Here is a 20,776-nt window from a genome sequence, read left to right on the forward strand (position 1 = left end):
AAAAAATCTTTTTTTAGCTATAACTGAATACATGAACATAAAATATGAATGCTTGTTGCATCTGTCATTATCATTGAAATCTTTCACCAAATATAAATTAAGTGATTCATGCATATCACATTTTTACATAAATGTACCCTAAATAAATATTTTATACATCTTTCTACAAAGCTCTTTCAAACAATAGTCACTTAATCACATCATCCATAAAAAATTTCTCTTTTGAAACAAAATATCTTATGTGACCATTTTCAAATTATATCTTTGGTAAGCTCAGAATATAACAAAACTTTCCTAAAATTATCAGGAGAAAATTGGGGCATCCGATTTAGCACTTCATACTCAAGTTAGTCTGAGGCCCTGTAAAAGAAAGCTTATTGATAAATTAAAGGACTGATTTTCATGATTGATTGCATTGACTTACATGTGTAGTAAAAATACCCTCTGTTAGAAATAAATCTTCACTAAGCACAAATTTCCCCTAAGCAAAAATCCCAATCACAAAATGTACACGAACCTGAAGTATATTGTAAAGTAGGATGAGGTCTTGGCATACTATGTCCTGGTATAATGGGGGTATTTAGATGACCATCTCTTACATACAGCAAAGAATGGAGAGTTAGGGCCTGTGGTGGAGAATGATTACATAAGAATTTATATCGAGGTAAAAAAAGGCCATTAAGAAAATATATGTATAGGGGCAGACGGCAATTGGCTTTTCAAAATCTTTGGAATTGCCTATGAGCCCAAATATATTACAATGATTTTATTTAATATGTACATGGAAATAAACATTAATAAGGTTGAGAAAAGAGAGTCCACCATGTAAAATCAGGAGAATATGTCACCATGTTTGATATTTGTTTTTATTTATGAAGGGCCTCAATGGAAACCAGCTTGTTGTTGATTGGGCTACCCTTCTTTTAAATATTTGAAATAAAGAAATAAATTCTTAGACTATAAAACCAAAGTCATTTTGACCTGAAATATGAATAGCCCACATAAACTGCAATTATCAAATTTTCTGAAAATATGAAGAAAAAAGTTAGTAATAAATGTCACAAGCGGATATATGTATAATACATGTATACTGCATAACTTAATCCCAAGTACCTTCATGCATAAGAGCCTAAAATAGGTAAAAGTGGATGGTACAAATTAAACAAAAATTATATAACACACCTCAAAGCCTTCTTGGTGTTTTGGAGATGTCTCCCTATTCTTCATCTTGGTAGATTGGATAATTTGATCATTGGCATATTCTCCTACTAAGTTGTCAATATCTGGTCCTTTACAGGAGAGAGAGACAGAGAAGGTAATAAATAGTATATTTTAATGGCATAGTAGATGAATACTGTAGGGAAAGGCAGGGTAAGTTGAGCATAGGGGCTTTAACCCCACCACTTTGTTTTCAATTCTGAAACAAAAAGTAATTTTTAGAGGGAAAAATACAAATTTCAGTCAAAAAAGTAAAAAAGGGTGTAAAATAGATAAGTGCTTTTACCCACACATGTCTTCAAATATATTATAGAAATAAGAGCAATATTGTTAGTCCAAGTATGGATTCCCATTCTTGTCATAGTCTTTTACATGATGAATGCATAAGAAATGTGTGGATGTGAAAATATCACAATAAGTTTGGACTGGGGTAATTTAAGCCAAATCAACATGGGGCAAGTTGAGCCATGGTAATTCTTATGGTGATTTATAATAAAAAAAATTTAAAAATGTAAAAGCCATTGATATGCAGGCAGAAAGGAGCTAATTCACATGACAGTTCTTTTACTTTTAGAAGATGTTAGTATTTATAGAGAATTAGCAAGTGAAAATACTTTAAATGAAAAATTGACATCCTGGTTCTTCCCGCATACATTTTTTTTTGTACATAGTTTTTGTGGCTCAACTTACCCCAGACGGTGGCACAACTTACCCCACAGATGGGGCAAGTTGAGCCATTTGACATCGTTTTTTTCAAAGGTCACGATGACTTTCAGTGTGGGGGTAGAAAGTTATATATAGGTGAAAAAGATTTCCCAAGAATCAAATTTAAAGGCAAGGTACTTATTTCTACAATATTACCAGTCATATCAATTCTAACATGCAAAATGCAAAAAGTGTCACAACTTACCCCGCCTTCCCCTACTATCATATTCATTTATTTTGGTTATTTTACTTTTAACTTTTTACATTTGGTTCTATTTGAACTATTTCTTCTGAGATAAGATTTTATCAACCTCTATCGACCCCGGATTGGGTGTATGAGAGTCTTGACATGAATACATTTACATAATGAATATGTGCATAAAAATGAACAGATTTATGATATACTATTGTTTGCATCGTGACAGAATATGTTGCAAAAAAGCTGAATAACAAAAATTAATAACGAAATCTACTATAATCTATCTGTTGTGTTAAGCACAATAATATTGCAAAAACATATTGGGTGCTTATATTCACTTTTTAACATTTTGATACAAAATGTTACAAAAATGTGACTTCATTATTAATATAGAATTATATAAGAGTAGTGCATATTCAAGCAAATATTTTACATTTTACTAGATTTCCAAAGGAAATACTGAAATAATATGATATCACAAGGAAACGAACCTGGATGACCAAATGGAACAGCAGCCGATGACTTCCCAGTTGTTCTATACCGACTTCCATCTTTGGCCTGGTGACTTTTAGGTGAAGTATGCCTGGATGATGGCTGTGATGGTGGTGATGCATGCCCTGTGAGATGTGTTAACCCCATCCTACGGTCAGATGAGGGGAGAGGTACTATCTTAGCACCCTGCATCTCGGCTACTCTGGTCTTAGTGAGAGCAGAGGCAAAGTCCTTACTGTCTGATGCAAGCTCTATACTTACCTATGACAAATTGAATGAAGAAAAAATGATAATATACCCAAAGAAGTGATGCATCTCATACAACTGAAATAGGGAATTTCTACTCAGTAGAAGAAATATATATAATATTCAATTGTATTCATTTGCCATTATAATACAAAACATATTATCATTGGGATTCATTTAAGATAAGGCAATCTACAAGTCTGATATCAGGAGTATAAGGGACTCTAAAGGACTCTCTGGGACACCAGACATTAAGTTTGCATATATACATGCACAATGCCATGTAAAGTTAATTGGCAATTGATGTTTAATGCGATAAATCCCATGTGCTATAGGGATCAATGGAGATTTTTTTCATGACAATTCCCATTTTTCAAACATTAATTTCATCTGTATATATTCACTTACTGAAATAACACCAATCATGTTTCCTTTTGGACTGGTATCCTGATCACTGGTCTCAGATGGAGAGGTCTTATCCTTGACCGGTAGATCTGAGATGGTCACTAGGTCTGGACTTTGGATGAGTGACCTCAGAGGAATACTGGCTACTCCCAATATTGTTGGCTAAAATGAAATGAGAGTAATGAGAAGTAGATTTACAAGCTGTCTCTGAGTACAAAGTGATCTCAATTTTGGTTTTGATTAATGAAAATAAGATATTGTATAGTGCAGCCACTACTCAATTACATGGATACTCTACTGTGCTTTGAAATAAAACTATTTTGTTATACTACAAAATCTGAAACAATCTACTTAACAGTTCCATGCACAGGCGAGTCTTCAATAATGATTTGAAAGCAAGATTAGAATGGGACTTCTATTATGATGGAAATTAGTTCATAGTTTAGGAGCTACAATGTTGAATGCGCAATCTCCAAAAGTTGCTTTTGATTAAGTATATAAGGTAATTTAATTAGAGCATTGTAATTTATATGAGGTTGGCTGTATTTAAAAAGAAAGAAATTCTGGCAGGTAATTAGGAACTTTGACATTAAAGTGATTTATGATTATTGCTTACATGTTTATCTCCTGCAATCTTGGAGAAGACCTTGAAGACAAGGAGTTGCTTCCACCATCGGTCAACTGCTTGACCATCAAACTGGACAGGAAACACTGACCGATGTCCAAAAATTACTTCCTTACCAGATACCTTCTTAGAGACAACTCGCATCAGTTCTGTTGCCATGGCGCCAGTTGCTGTTCCATTCCTACCATTTGATGCCTCACTGACTGGGAACTGGTACTCCACAAAATAAGTTCTAAAATAAAGTGCATATAAGGGCCAAACATGATAAACCCCAATCAACAGTATAATTTTCAATTCCCTTTCACATGGCATATATCTTTCTTGTTCATGTTAATCAAGAACATCTTAGATAATACTTAGAATTATCAATACATGTATCTTAACTAGAGTAGAAGTAAAATATCAGGAACACATGGAAGGGCCATTGCTGTTCATTGCTGGTCCTAAATCGTGGGCCTACTGTCATCAGCATGTTAGTATGGTAAACATTGCCCTTTGGTCCATAGTAATTTAGCATTGGTCAAGTGTCTGCAAGGGATAAGATCATCATGTACATGTATCAAGGATATGTACTTACATCTTTTTCTGTGTTAATGGTCTTGGAGGTTTGCCCTTGATCCCTTTAGATCCTCCCTTCCCTGTCCGAACAGGGATCCGGCTTGTTGGTTCTGATCGGAGAGTAAGCTTATCAAGGGTTACCCTAGCAACATGGACACGTCCAAGAAGTGTCAGTCTCTCTACACTCAGACCAGTGGCAGGATCAGTCTCACTATGACCTTCAAAACAAACCAAGGTATGATATTCAAAGTAGAGCTAATTCCTTTATCTTAATGATTATTTTTAGTTGACTTAACTAATACAGGCTACTGAAATCCTGACTATGATTAAATAAAAGCAAATGCGTTATAAAGCATCTCCTTCAATTAGTCCTGGATGACTCTACAGAGCAGAGGTATACACAAACTCTATATTCGCAATAAACTAAATCTGGGGCCAACTTCAAGCAAAAAATGAAAAAAAAAATAAAATAAAAGATCTCATGTCATTTTAAGGACAAAGTAATGTGGGTTTTACTAAATGAAAACAAGATATTAACTTATTTCTATATATCAACATAAAATCAAGAAAAGATTAAATCACCTGGCTCTATACTTTTTTGCACACTGCCAGAGTAAAATTTATGATAACAAATACTGGAGGATATACAAAAATAACTAAAGTAATAAATAATGACCAAAAGAAATAATAAAGAGGAATAATCTCACACAAATTGGAAACAATATTACCTCCATGATGATGACAACGATCTCGAGATGAAGCAAGGGACCCTGATGTTCTTGATTCACTCAATGATTGGCTGGTATCATCTCTCTCCTCCTCATCTTCCATCTCAATTCTTGATCTCCTTGAGTTATCATCATCTGCTTTATTAGGGTCTAAATAACCATTACTGCTGGCATCTTCCTGTGGCAGTCTTGGTGATGCAGTATCCACGGTCTTCCCTTGTTTGGTTCTCTTTGCCTGTTGTTAAAAAAAATCATTATTCCTCTCTTAAATCAGTAACTAATTACCATTTACTACCCAAAATTACACTTAATAATACATAATTTCAAACAAGCACAGGTAATAAAAACAATTATAGTTGTCAAACATTAGTGTTTTCAATTGATGTATAGGGCAAGCTAGGTTTTTACGAACCTTGCAATAAATCATTAAATAACATAAAGATATTCAAGAAGAATGTAGTAGCTCATTGATTTTGAACTTTGATGATTCAATAACTATGTAAATCATTCACAATCTGATATGCTTGTTCTGCTTGAATTAATCTATGAATAGCAAATTAAATAGCTTTACTATATTTTTCTCCTTACACTTATGTTTTTCAGGATCCATGGGGGATGCAGGATTATGATGTTTGCTTGACATTGAGTAATAAAAAGGATGAAAAGATCATTTTACCTTGTAAGGCTCACTGTCATCACTTGAATCTGAGTCTAATAGATCAGCCAGACTCTCATTACTACTGCTTGCCTACATAGAAATGAATTGCATACAGAAATTACAAATTAAGTTACTTCTTGTAATAGTGAATATGCCGGATAGAATTAAACAGAATTTACAAGGGCATGAAAATTATATTGAGTATTATAGCAAATAAATAATATCTGAAATATAGAATGAAAAAAAAGAAGTTATTTTTCATTTTTTTTACCTATTGCCCACTGGAATCAGCTGATCCCGGTACAAAGTCCATGGGAATCTCAGAATGTAGTAGCAAAAAGGGGATAAGGAGTTTGAGGTGGGCGGCTTTAAGAGGGAATGGCCTAAAAACATGAAAGATGCAACAAAATGAGCAACGTGGACAAAGGGATATGAGCAATTGGTGCAGGTATGAGGTAACTCTTGCCATCCCTGTTCAAAGAAACAAAAACCTATTTCAAACTTTGGTTATTTCTACTATTTCTTTCACTGTTTCTTTTTCTCCTATTCTCCTACTTTCTTTCACCATCAAATTTTCTGATAAGCAACATGTTCATTCTTACGGCTCCTTTGTAGAAGAGTTCTTCCAGGATGCTGTTGTCATGAAGAGGATCCTCCTCCTCACTATAGACATCATCACTGTGAGATGATACACTCCCTGGAGGTGAAACACCCGACTGATATGGGATAGATAATAGATAATAATGATAACAATAATGCATCTTATAAAATGCCCATATCCACAATGGTACTAATTGTCATTATAACCCTGGCCATAGCTGGCTTCTTTCAACATGCCTTGGTGTTTCAAGTACTGAATGTTCCCTCTAGGTACACATTTACTTCACCTGGGTAAAGTGCAGCACTATATGGATATATTTCTTGCTGAAGGAAATAACACAATGACTGGGATTTGAGCTTTTGACCCTCTGAATGAAAGGTGAGAGTAAGAACCACTAGACCACAACACTCCTACAATATTGACTGTTTTATTCACATCCTTTTTATCAAGACATTAATATCAGTTGGTATGACATTGATTTACATGTGCTTCACTCAAAATCCAGGGGAAAAGTGATCCAAGTAGGAATTTATTCCTTGAAATGATTGCAGTATACTGGCACATTCATGCTTTAATGGGCATGTGGTCCCCTTCGAAAGGGTAAATGATGGTACAAATTGCAAATTGAGTAGATTGTTTATATTTCAGTTACCTCCTATAATCAGTGCAATCATGCATGAAGAACTGTTCATGAGATTTGTGTAGGGTACTAAACAGTCTGAAATCCAATTAAAAGTAAAAGAATTTAAATTCCTGGCATGATCACAAGATGATTATTGGAAAATAGATACAAACAGGTAGAGTTAATGCAATATTAATCAATGCCAAACTGTTAACAAGAATTAGTTGCCTACAAATCCCACTTGTGTACATTAAATAGTGAATGTATATATCCTACTACAACTTACATGTAGAGCTTTTAGGTTTTTAAGATCCTTAACATTTAGCACATCTCCCACAAGAAGTTCTACTGCTCTGTTCTCTGTATCAGCATCTTCTTCATCATCCTCTTCATCCACTAGGTTTCCAAGGGCAACAATAGGGTCACCATCCCTGACCGGAACTTCATCTTGCTCTCCGTGAAGGAGCTCACGAAAGAGTTCACCAGTTGAACCTCTCCTAGGATAAGACAGATGAAAAGAATTTTATCATAAGTAATAGGCAAAAGCTACTTCAATAATAATAACAAAGTTCTTGTATAGCACATATCACATTATGGCATAACATCCCTATGCACTTCCAGTGGACTTGGGTCATATTACCCTGGCTTGAGACCCGCAGCCTTTAATACAGCACAGAGCTATTTCAAGGAATAAATTCCTGCAGGTACCCATTCACCTTACCTGAGTGCAGCACAAGGTGGATGAATACCTTGCTAAAGGAAATTACACAATGGCTGGGATTCGAACCCACGATCCTTTTTCAAAGTCAGAAGACTAATCCACTGGGCCACAACGCTCGACAATATAGATTCAGTTTTAATAATCGAGTATAAATTGTGTAAACAGACAAATACATTTGTAGCATTTTCATTGATGTCAATAAATTGATGTATATAATTATATTTTAGAAGGAAAAGGATACAAAATAATTCATATGGGCTTTGCAAAAGTGGTTAAATAGAAACTGGATTTTTAGAGGCATCAATCTCCTGGGAAAAGACAGATATGATAACAATTATAGACAAAAGTTATATACAGTTCTAATAATTGTGAATGAATTATGTAAACATAAAAATACATTAGTAGCATACTTTTAATGGATGTATCATCGATGTATGTAATAATATTTTAAAAGGAAAGGGATACAAGATAATTCATTTTGTCTTCGTGAACAAGGTTAGATAGAAACTGAATTTTTATGGGCATGAATGACAATTTATTTGAGTTCTTTGGACCTGCCATTAACAATCCGAAAGGAATGAACCAGACTCAAATCAAGGTCCAGAGTCAGTCTGATGGTAAAATCATTGGTAAACTACCAATTGGTCTGCACCTTTTGGCCCAAATTCAAAAGGTGGTTTTGAAAACCCACGGCTGACTCCATGGTTTATGTAGATTTCCTGTATAAATTACGCATAATTTGGCGTGTATCGGGCGCGTGTATGAAAAATGTCCAATGCTGATGCGCGCTTTTGTCGCAGTGCGCCAGTTTGACGCCTCTTACCATTTTTAGATATGCTATAGTATTCATGGATCCACTCTTAAAACAGTGGACTCATGAATACTATAGCATATCTAAAAATGGAACAAGGCGTCAAACTGGCGCACTGCGACAAAAGCGCGCATCAGCATTGGAAATTTTTCATACACGCGCCCGATACGCGCCAAATTATGTGTAATTTGTACAGGAAATCTACATAAACCATGGAGTCAACCGTGGGTTTCCAAAACCATGTTTGTGAATTCTGGCCAGTTTGTCTACTTTCCATTCAGTCTCATCCCACATTGTCTAATCCTATCTAACCATTATGACAAATTACCTCTTGGCAAATTAAACATTTTGCCTACTTTTCATTTAAGCTTTACCCATTCTGTCCACTTGGGCTAACACCACTTAGTCTATATGGTTTGATGATTTTTTTATTAAGAAAATGTTAATTTGACAAAGTGCAAAATAACTTACATGACATGGAAATCAGACCATCTCGGCATTAGATGAAATGATTTTTAGAATTTATACCAAGTGAGTATTAGGTCAATTGATGATTTGACCAAAAAGTAATTATACCAAATTGATAGAAGACCAAGTGGGTTTAACCATGATGGTGTCTGACAATCTGATAATTAGACTATCTGCTAGTAGACATAGTGGACACAAAGCAAATCACTTACCTTCTGTATTTCCTCTGCCCCTCAGCAACTCCGCTCCCGTCATTATCCTGTGTCCTCTGGCCTACAGACGCTTGCCTTCTTGTCGAGTGGTGACCTAACTCTTCTTTGATCATAGCATCTCTCAGCTTCTTGCCTCTATCAAGCAAGGCTGATATGAGATCTGGATTCAATTTGTCTGGGACAGTGTTGCCCATTTGATGAGTGGGTAGTGATCTAGTGTTGTTTGTGATTGGTAAGGTTGATAGTGGTTTCCTAGATAGGTCTGTGGAAGAAAAAAATAATAATCTTGGTGGATGTTTCATGTAGCTGTTGAGAAAAATACACATAACTTTCTAAACAGTTGAATTTACTGGATTGTTGCTTTCCTAATTATTTTTTTATGATGTAAACTAAGGCTGCTAGAAAAAAACATGATACTGATAACAATATGACTGCAAGAATAGAAAAAAAAAATACTTTTACATAGCACAAGTATTTACTATCCCCCTCCCCCCCCCCCCAAAAAAAAAAGTAAGAAAAACCTTGAAATCATCTATTCTTTCAACCTACTTGAAGTCATCAGAGGCATTTTATAAGGATATTTGTGAGTTAAGAATAATTTTACACACAACTAGAATATATTTCTTGTAGATAAATCAGATTCACTAAACTAAAGTTAAATTATGATTTTTGTAGATTAAAATTTATTTCATTTATCAAAAAGCATTTGAAGGCAAACGTTACTATTTATGAAAATTTGATGAGGGGCAATATGGAGTTTAAGCCAGGATGATATAGAATATAATATTTGGCACAAGAACATGACCCCCACTCCTGTACGATAATTTACCTTGTTTGGCATCCAATGGCATCATGTGACTACTCTGAGATAATGGTTTTGATAAATGACCAATACCAGTGCTGTAATCAGACTCAAGATCCCTAGATGCTGCATCAGAGTGAACCTGAAAAAGAAATCAGAGTTATCAGGAAAAAAATAAATTGCACCAAGCACAATGGTAGATGACAAGTACAACAGTTATTTGCAAGCTTAAATTTTTGATGAGCAGGTATTGATATATGATGCTCAACATCTGGAGATAATATCAATGCCATCAATCAGTATCAATAATTTTTGTATAGTAGGTGGACCAAATTACAAGAGGATTATTTTCACACCAACTCAAACAGTCAAAGAGAAACAACTAACCTTAGAATTGCCAGATGTGAATGGGCCCTCTGTAGAGCTTGAACCAGGAAATATCTTCTTCTTCATACCTGATCTAGAGGAAGCATGGGATGAGGTGGAACGATGAGATGTCTTAGATCGGACACTGTCCTGATCGGTAGGCCTAGAGGGGGCCATCATACTAGCATCAGTTGTTGGGAGCGAACTGGAACTATCATAAGATGCTATCATCGTGGATGAAGAATTGATAAATGAATAAAATTAGTTACTGCAGGGAATAACATTGCTTCTGAACTTTGATTAGAAATTGGTTACAGAACACAAAATCTACAACATGAAATATATTTTGTGGAGCAGTCTTTAAAAAAAAAAATGTGGAGCAAATTGCAAAACCATACCAGGAATATTATGTTTTGTATTTTGTATTAAGACAATTTTATGTCTTTCAGTCTTCGGTGTGGTTCCACTTATGTAAAAATATTGTTAAATTTCAGATAGATCTTGTTTTTCACCACTTTCTATGCTTATTTATCACATGATTTATTGCTGGCTCCCTATCAGTCAAATATCATCTAATTTCTATTGAAATCAAACTTTTTTCTGCAATTGTCAAGGTTTCCCAAAATCTTACAAACACTCAGGTAGTAATACACCATTATTGACACACTCCTGAATAAAAATTCTTACAATACAAACAATACATAGATATCTACAAATTTTGAGAACGTTTTGTTATTAACCACACAAATACTTATAATACACCTTATATCTTTTCATGCAAGACTCACTAGTTAAGTAGAGCAGTTTTCAAACTGGAGGGCTACTTTAGGTAATTTGACAAATATTATTATTAATGTTATTACTTCCAATGGTACTCACTTATAAGAGGTTCAAACATCATAGCAATCTGTACCTCTGCAATTTTCTGGGAATCTTTCACTGAAAATACTGGATATGTCCTAAAAGGTGAGGATAATTCATTTATATAGGTAATCAGGTGCTGACTTTCATACATGTAGTACTATTCACATTGTCGGTTACTACTTTGGTCTTGAAGTGTGTAGCAGGGTGTAAATGAGACAGTGGGTGATTTCAGGTTCAGTGTTAACCTTTTGGTGTTCAATTTTTACACGATTATAACACCAAACATAAAATGAAGATAGTCCCCAAAAGTCACTCACTAGTTGTTGAGATGTCAATAATGTGATCTGAATCAGTTTTAGAAACTCTAAGTTTTGGAGCTAGGGGAAGCAATCCAAAATTTCAACACCAACACCAAGGCCAACATCGGACTTAAAATCACCCAATGAGATAGAAAGTGTCATAATTAAGAACAAACTGAAGCAGCATGATGCTTTATCCTTTGATAAATATTATTTTTCATATCATGCTGTAAATCAATGTTAAAAAGTATTTGTCTTGTTTCGGCTTGTTTCTCCATTAAAAAATTAGAGTAATCACAAAACTTCTATATTCCTTGCTGCTAAAAAATGCTCACTACTGTAAATGGCTATTGCTGTAAAGAAAACAAACAATAATAATCACGATATTGCTGAAGATGTTGGAATATCTCTTACGCCAGAAAAGTGGCTATTATAGAATGGATGAGAAAATCCCTGCAATCTGATTGGTTGAGAGCTACATGTATGCAAGAATTTTTACTGGGCTGCACAAACGATATCCCGATAATCAAAACGATATCCACTGTAAACACGCTATCGCCCGAAAAGGTCATTGTGATGTCATCGCGCATGTACTGTTACGCTTGTTTACGTCAAAATTTTGAATTTTCGATCAAGGCAGTATGAATCAAATAAAAGATGCAAAATGATATGTAAGTACAACTACAGTACCGTAATTATCATAGGGATTAAAACTGCCCGTACTCGTTAGTTGAGAAGTCCAGACATACGATCTAATGTTAGAATTAGATCTACCGCCCTGGGCTGGATGTGCACAGGCAAATCTCCAGTGCAGGCCCAGGCAGGCGCTGGCCCCTGGCGCGGCCCAGGCATACACTCACAGCTATTGGAGGTCGGAGGCTGCCTCATCTTGTCAATGCAAAGCTGTATCTGGTATTTTGGGTATAATAATGCCTTTGCGCCAACATATTATCCAGTTAAGCCCATATTTATGTCTAGGGTTATCAAAGTGTCTGCATTTCATTTTGGAATTTTCATGCATCTGGTAAAAAAAATAATGCGTCCGGTAATTTTTTTCATGCGACCAGTACATTGAATTTACTGGACGCATGAAATTATCATGCATCCGGTAAATCATTCATTTTTGTGGTTTATTCAATATTTTTTTCCATTCTATAAAACAGATGATGCATGGGTTTCTTTCGTGGGTCAGTGGAACAGTGTGCACGCAGTAACTTTGGCATTATGGTCTAAACCCACGCGGCTGCGCCTTGTGGGTTAAACCATGCCAAAGTTACCTTGTGCACACAATTCCTACTGATCCACTCTAACCAATGCATCATTTGTATACTAGTTCATGGCTTGGGATTGCTTTTAATACATACCCACTGATTGGTTTTTGTGGTGACATGACACTGATCTCATTGACCTGAGCTCTACCTGCAACAACCATAGAAGAACCTCGAAGGACATCTACACTAACACTACCCATATGTACATACACGTCAGTTAAGGATTACAAATATGGCCACCGCACATTATATGATCAGTCTGCAACCCAAATTTGGTGCTAATATTGAGACATAGAATATCTTACGACGTAATGTTATAATTTTGTACTTTGTACAAATACCTATGTTCAAATCTGTGACTATGTTATCATCCTTATTAGAATAAAAGTGAATTTAATATCTAGTCGTAATGACATCACAGCAATCATACTATTGGGTACAAATTTATACTAATTTGGACTTTACTCCAAAATAAAGGCTTGCGATCATTCAAAACTGTTCAAGTATTCTTTCAGTTAATGTGAACCTCAAAAAAAAAAAAAAAATTATGGTCTAAACCATGCCAAAGTTACCTTGTGCACACAGTTCCTACTGACCCACTCTAACCAATGCATCATTTGTATACTAGTTCATGGCTTGGGATTGCTCTTAATACATACCCACTGATTGGTTTTTGTGGTGACATGACACTGATCTCATTGACCTGAGCTCTACCTGCAACAACCATAGAAGAACCTCGAAGGACATCTACACTAACACTACCCATATGTACATACACGTCAGTTAAGGATTACAAATATGGCCACCGCACATTATATGATCAGTCTGCAACCCAAATTTGGTGCTAATATTGAGACATAGAATATCTTACGACGTAATGTTATAATTTTGTACTTTGTACAAATACCTATGTTCAAATCTGTGACTATGTTATCATCCTTATTAGAATAAAAGTGAATTTAATATCTAGTCGTAATGATATCACAGCAATCATACTATTGGGTACAAATTTATACTAATTTGGACTTTACTCCAAAATAAAGGCTTGCAATCATTCAAAACTGTTCAAGTATTCTTTCAGTTAATGTGAACCTCAAATAAGAAGATACTACATGTAATAATTCTTATTTTCAGAAAATGAGTGAAATGCGATTTGCTCCAAAATCAAATCGTGAACCAGTCGTAAGGTGTGCAGTTGCCTTTACAAAGAATAAAATGTGACTGAAGTTGTAATGAAATTGCGAGTTGTTTGTGGTATGTAATGCATCACTGCATTTGGTCATTAGTCACACCCAAGTTACTCCCTTTTTTAACTTGCCCTGTTAATAACAAGTTTAATGTTCATGTTTGAACAGTTAAGTTGGCAATTCCTGGAAAGCCACTGTCAGACTTGCATCAGCTCAAGCAGCACACCTATTGTTCAAGGAGGAGGGGTAGTCTATTGTGTCACACCCCCAACTTGAGTGTTGAATAGTGTAATGTCAAGTATCTACACACCCGTGAAATTATTTGCTACACATGTAAATACTGAAATACTGATAAAATTTATTAGAATTTTGGTGAGATATTGAATATTTCTTAAATCTTAAGGATATCGCTGAGATAAGCTGTAAATTGCTTTGGTCCACATCTTATTGGAAATCGAGCAACAGTCTGACTCTCAGCTTTCCCTTGGTTCTTGCCATCTACAGGCCTGAAAAGATGAGATGCAGAAATAATTTAATAGTAATAAAATAAAAAGATCTTGATGGACTCCTGAAATAAATTGTGTACTTGAAAATTGTACATGAAAATGATATACCAAATAGATGTAAGCAACATTTTTTAGAACTTGCATACCATGAGCCAGGGTTGGGCTAAATTGCCTTCTTCAATTACAATTACATAATTGAAGAAATGTTAAATTACAATTACATTTCAATTAAATTACATCTTTTTTAACTAGAATGACCAATTACTTTTGTCAATTACAACTTCAAGTACTATCTAAAAACGTAAAAACTGAAACCAAGTACCACCTATTTCAACATAATTTTAAGTTACAAGGAAACTGACAAGATGAAGATTTAATAAAGAACACTGATTCTGCCTGTTACTCTCTTTGATGCTGAAGCAGCTGACATGCAACCAAATCATAACTTAAGTTTATTGTTAAGTAATTGAATTTAATAAAAAGTAATTGACAGTAATTGAAGTCAATTACATTTTTTTAATTACAATTACTTTCTTTTTCAAAACTTCAATTACAATTACTAAAAATAGTGTAATTACGTCACTGATAATTTATTTTGTAATTGAGCAAATATATATGCTCAGGCCTCAGTTCCTCCAAAAAATGAAAAAAAAAATGGTGGCAGCTAAATAACACTAAAAGTAGTTTGTAAATACTTATTGGAAACTGGGCCAAAAGGTAAATTCAATAGTGCCCAGTGATACAAGAAAATTTTTTTTTTAAAGTTCTTATAGAATCAGTCAAGAAATTCAATTACCACAATATTTATTTTATCCTCATTTGTTGAAATTTCCCTAATTAGGAAAAGTTGGATTGTGGCATGCAATATGTATATCATTATTTATGCATATTTTCCTATGATCTGTTAAAGATGTAAATAAGCAAGCATACCTGAAAATTGTTCCACTGGATGTTTCTCCCCACCATCTCAACCTGACATGGGTAGATTCAGGAAGCTTGGGCGTGGTCCATGTTACCTTGGTGATGGCTACCCTAAGAAAACATCGGAGTGGACCTTCCACTGCAGGAGGGAGACTGGTTGAGGATTTCACATCTTCCTTAGGACCTACAAAAAATGTCAATATTAAACAAAAAAACTTTTAATGACCACCTTCTTTGCATTCCTACATGTAGAATATCATGAGCTAAAAATCTAACAGTGCATCAACCTCACAGGTTGATGAACTGGTATATCAAAGGAACACTGATGGAAATTCCGAAAGAGGGGTGGTGCCTAAACCTATATCTGAATGCACAGATGCTTTTGAGAACACAGCAGAGTCAAGGCAGTTTTATGTACGATGTAGCAGTGTACTAAATGTACTGTATGTTTCCGTTGATATACTGTAAATGGTAACACAAACATGACTGGCTGGCGTGTTCATACTCTCAGCTGTGTTACATGACAGTGAGCGATAAAAGAAGAACCTGATCCTGAATGTTTGTCAGAAAAATTAAGTATTTCCCTGCATATATTTCAGAAAGGTGGTAAGCTGATTATTTTCACTATTCTTTTCTCTTAATGATTGCGACCTCTTTTGCCCATCAAACGGAGGAATTATGGAGTAATCAAGGAGGGTGCGCTAGCGCACAGTTAAGCATTGCAGTTAAGCGTTGGTTGAACCTCCACCATTACAAGCCCAATGGCAGACATCCGTCTGTGCAGGTGTTTTTTTTAAACAATGCAATGTCTATTAGCCACGGCCCCTCCCCCACTCACACAATTAAAATAATATTCCAACATACTGACAGATCAACTTTTAATTTCGTACGAATTTTCTTCTTCATTACCGTAGGTGATCTGTCAATCAACAGATCCGCAATCAATTAATTCCAGATGTCACTAGTCTCCCAAAATAGGCCCAGTTATGTATAGATTCAAAATAAAATAACAAAATTGTAATTTTTAGGTTTTGAGAGGTACTTCAAATGAAAAATATTTTGCAAAATATTTCTAAAAATGTGGGTGGTGCCACAAGTGGGGTTTGGGACATGGTGTGGTCAATGGACAATTTTTTTTTCAATAAGTAAAAGGCACCACATGTGTGTCTATCTCAAAGAATACTTCATGAATGAGTTGTTTACAGAGACGTAAATTGGACCCAAGACTGTAGGCTGATTTAGTCATATGCAGGGGTGTTGCACTTGGAGGGATGCATTATACAAGCATTGATTTTGGAAAGACTTTTCATTGGAACAATTAAGTGAGAGTTTTAATCTCATTTCATACTAGCATGATTAGTTTCTTTTGAAATAGATATCACAGAGAAGGGGGAATAAAAGGCTTACTCTCATACATGTATGAGGAAGAGACAATACTCTACCTGGATCTTTGTTCAATAATAGAAAACCCTATTGGGAAATCTTCAAAGTAGGCCAACTATTGGCTTAGAAGACATGATTCGCAATGAACAATCAAATGATTCAATTGTTTTTTTCAGGAAATCGAATAGTAAAATTGACATTCGTCCCAGGCCTGTTGTTAATGTTATGAAACCTGATACATTTACACTGACTTGCGCAATTGATTGATGTCAGCACTTGCCAGGTGAATGAACTTTCCTAGATTTCTTGTGTGGATAAATCTTTGAAAACTGAGACAGTCCCTGTACGTAATCTGGGACGATCCCAATTTGCTGACCAGCATCTCGCTTAGACCAAAACTTCGGTCTCTGTTATGTTGGTTGTTCCGCTGAACTACATTGGCTCCACCTACCAAATACAGAGACCGAAGTTCCAGCGCGATCTGTACAGGGGACTCAATGTAGTGTTGTTATCTAGAAAAAAAATCCCGGTCCGAAACCGTCCCGGCAACTTCAAAATTTCCTAATCGGGATCCCGGCTCGTCCCGAATCCCGAAACATATCTCCACGCACAAATGCAATCCAAAAGTGTATACCTACATTTCCAGCCTTAAACACTGCGCACTGGCGGTGCACCAGACAGTCAAAGCATAGAACTAATAACTGTTAGCTCCATGGTCAAAGTGTGCATGCCACCACCGCAAATTGTAAACATTCACTCAAAACGTGGGGAAAATAATGATGAGACAGTCAAAGCGTGCCACCACCGCAAACTGTAAACATTGATGACCACTGACATGACCCGAATTATGTTTGAGTCGATCCAGCTGCTGATCTGACAGTCCAATAACACACGAGTCGGTGCCTCGGTGCGCACGTGGTTGACAGTTATAAGCAAATTGCGTAATGTCTTGTCAGTGCGCCTGTGGCCCAGCCCGGAATATGGATTAACTTTCAGTTTCACTCTCTCTCCCTCTCTCGTAACTCTGAACAGTATGATATCACCAAGGAGATATCTCCTTGATATCACTACTACTGAGAAAAGTGAATACTATCTTATCAGAGAAGCTTATTTGGAAATTTACACAAGATTAGTCCCGGCGGCCGGCACTTCGCATCAAAACAACAAACTCATTTTTTCTTTAATCATGAATTACTTTCGATCAAGAAAACATTATTTGAATAGGTACTCAGACTATTCACAGTAAAAAAAATATTTTGAACAACTATTTAAATATTAAGAAACATTGTTTAAGCCAGTCAATAGACAACTATTTTTTAAACTATTAAACCAATAGAATTTTTTTAAAACTTTAAACAGTTTGTTTTTAAATATTTTTTGCAATTTCCAACGATATCATTTAAAACTGTTAATATCATTGGAAATTTGTTTGATGCATTTAACAACATATTTTTACAACATATAGGGTATGATATGACTTTCAAAACAATGTTGTTTCAAAGTTTAAACAACGCCACTTTAAACATCGCCAATTCTAACAGCGTTTTGGTACAATTTTATAATTTAAGTCGAAATATATCTAGGAGAAATAATTTGACCATAGAGCTATTAACAGCTCCATGATTTGACCATAGAGCTTTGACCGACTGGTTTGCAATTGTAAACATCAAGTCAACAGATGGCAGATGGTCCCCAGTCGTGAACGACCAAGCACTTCCCGTAATCCCCCCCCCTTCTCTCTCTCTCTCTCTCTTCCGGCTCTAACCAGCTGAAACATGATGCGCATTCGTCTAGTTGTTATTTGCAAACCCTTTCGCAAAAAAATACCCCAACAAATACAATCATCACAAAATTAATGGCGACTTTTTTAAATGACTAAATTTGCAAATACTCATAGATCATCATCGTCAATTGTTAGTAAATTATTTCATGATAAATTCACTAGTCCATACATATCGTAGCAGATTCAACTCGAAAGTATGGGGTAGATGAATGACTCAGTAAAACGAACTGAGGCGAAAGAGGTCTGCACATGAGACTATAGAGTAGACGATTGTTGTCTGCGTAGATCTCTCGGAGCCGTGTGCAAAGCTAGATTGCGTGCATGCTCATGCGATCGACGAGTACAGATAGCTATGTAATTGCGTAATATTTCGAGGTGCATGTGCACACAGCCAGTTGAAACTAAATTGTTCTCTCGTATTTCGTAAGTACAATTACTAATTAGGGAAATATTACAACATGAATTTGGCCATTATTGATTTTATTTTCCTGCCGGGATACGGTCTAAGTTGATTGATCCCGGAACCGTCTCGGAGCCTCAGACCGCCGGGAATTCATCCCGATCCCGGACCGACTGACAACACTAACTCAATGGCCATGTTTTATGTACTTAAGTTCGGATAAAACGGGGGATTGAAGTTGCGCGACAGCCGAAGTAAGTCACTGTTTTCCCCTTTTAAGTTTATTTTTCCCCATTTTGGTGCATTTCAGTCCCAAACGGAATAATAATCCCTGTATTTTGGCTCAATAATTCCTTTTCAATATTTTTATGAAATAAAGACAAAAATCGATGTGCCCCGTAGGGGGATTTTGCTTTGTAAACCCCCTAATGGTGGCTGCACAATAGGGAGCTGTCTGTGTATGAGAAATTAAAAAAATAAAAAAAGTTTAAAAACTCCTCGAAACAGATGGCTGCCAGCTGTCTACGCCTCGCTCTACTGTCTAACGTTAGCCATAATTCGCTACAAATTTGTCAGCATAATAATATTGTCAATATTATGCTAACACTACAGATTTAGTGGCCTTATCGTGAAATAAGTCACCTCTCTTCTCGTGCATGTCAGTGAGTGTGCACTCGTTCGTTGACGTTGACCGTTGTTTATATTCAATCACTTGTTCACTGCTACCACCCTGCCTGTGGGGAATCTACAGGTAGGACTATGGTATGCCAATGCTGTATAGAGCACACACTTTAAAAAATCATTAAAATATCACTTTTGTGACCAAAATTACTAATTTCCATATAGTTTTGATTTATTTGTCATTAGTAATGTGGGAATAATTTTTGTATTCCCCAGAGCGCTCAAAAACTTGAATTTTGGGCATATTTTTGTGTACGCCCTCTATTGGTGGAAAGTAATATGGCAAGAAAATTTTCATTTTTTGATCTCTATTTTTAATTAAGAAAAAATAATATAAAGAATCAAATTTTAAATAAGAGCCAAGCAGTATGAATTAACAAGTCTAATGGAAACTGTCAGTGTAAAAAAATCAAGCATTTGCCCCCCAAAAAAGAGAAAATAAGCCAAACATTGCCACCTTTATTTTGTCACATATGGAGATATAACTGAGAACAAGGTTATATTATAACCTTGTTCATTGAATGAGTGTATTCAATGAGACTTGCAGGTTGCAGTTGAAAATGAAGTCAGTCACCAGCGGTGCTGACGAATGAAACTGAAGAACTGGTGACTTAAACCAGGATAATGCCGATTTAGTCATGGACTTCACCACATATTAAAGTTTACAAATCTGTCCATTCAATAACTGTTCATTTCAAAACAAAAATCAAAATGCATAATTTAGATTCCCCATCATTCTACCGGTACACAACGCAAAATTAATGGGATGGGACTGAGGATAGAATCTTTGTTGCTTTCCTATTTATTATGGGATCAAGGAAGTGAGATTATTGGGACTTTGAAAGATAGCATAAAATAAATTGTCATTACCTCTCTTTTTAGATCTCTTTGCCGACCTTGCAGCTTTTCCTTTCTTTTTCGTACTTGGCATTGCGCATTATTTTGTATTTTTAACAGTTGCTGACAAGTGCGAGACCAAACAATCGATGGAAAACAAAATTTAAGCTCCGCGCGAATATTGTTGGCGCCCTCTTGAGTTTCAGA

The 20,776-nt window shown here is 35.6% G+C and overlaps 1 protein-coding gene across 1 annotated transcript; it reads right to left on the minus strand.

Moving 5' to 3' along the window:
• Positions 1-555: 555 nt before the first annotated feature.
• LOC121406955 (C2 domain-containing protein 3-like) lies at positions 556-20,736 on the minus strand. Its single transcript, XM_041597858.1, has 17 exons — positions 20,603-20,736; positions 15,495-15,669; positions 14,467-14,564; positions 13,531-13,639; positions 11,317-11,396; positions 10,459-10,661; positions 10,099-10,213; positions 9,270-9,531; positions 7,344-7,554; positions 6,437-6,550; positions 5,853-5,924; positions 5,177-5,411; positions 4,468-4,666; positions 3,882-4,122; positions 3,269-3,427; positions 2,614-2,875; positions 556-626 (listed from the first exon to the last, which is right to left on the minus strand). The coding sequence occupies exons 1-17, from the start codon at positions 20,661-20,663 to the stop codon at positions 556-558; spliced, it is 2,667 nt and encodes an 888-aa protein (XP_041453792.1). The 5' UTR covers positions 20,664-20,736.
• Positions 20,737-20,776: the final 40 nt, after the last annotated feature.

This window comes from Lytechinus variegatus, chromosome 1 (assembly GCF_018143015.1).
Source record: "Lytechinus variegatus isolate NC3 chromosome 1, Lvar_3.0, whole genome shotgun sequence".
Taxonomy (NCBI): domain Eukaryota; kingdom Metazoa; phylum Echinodermata; class Echinoidea; order Temnopleuroida; family Toxopneustidae; genus Lytechinus; species Lytechinus variegatus.

Excerpts from the sequence above, each read along its gene's own strand:
- LOC121406955 (XM_041597858.1), bottom strand. The coding sequence starts at position 20,663 with ATGCCAAGTACGAAAAAGAAAGGAAAAGCTGCAAGGTCGGCAAAGAGA. Across the intron at positions 10,662-11,316 it reads GATGTTTGAACCTCTTATAA|CATCTTATGATAGTTCCAGT; the intron begins GTGAGTACCATT and ends CCACGATGATAG. Across the intron at positions 627-2,613 it reads TGTTCCATTTGGTCATCCAG|GCCCTAACTCTCCATTCTTT; the intron begins GTTCGTTTCCTT and ends TCTCCACCACAG.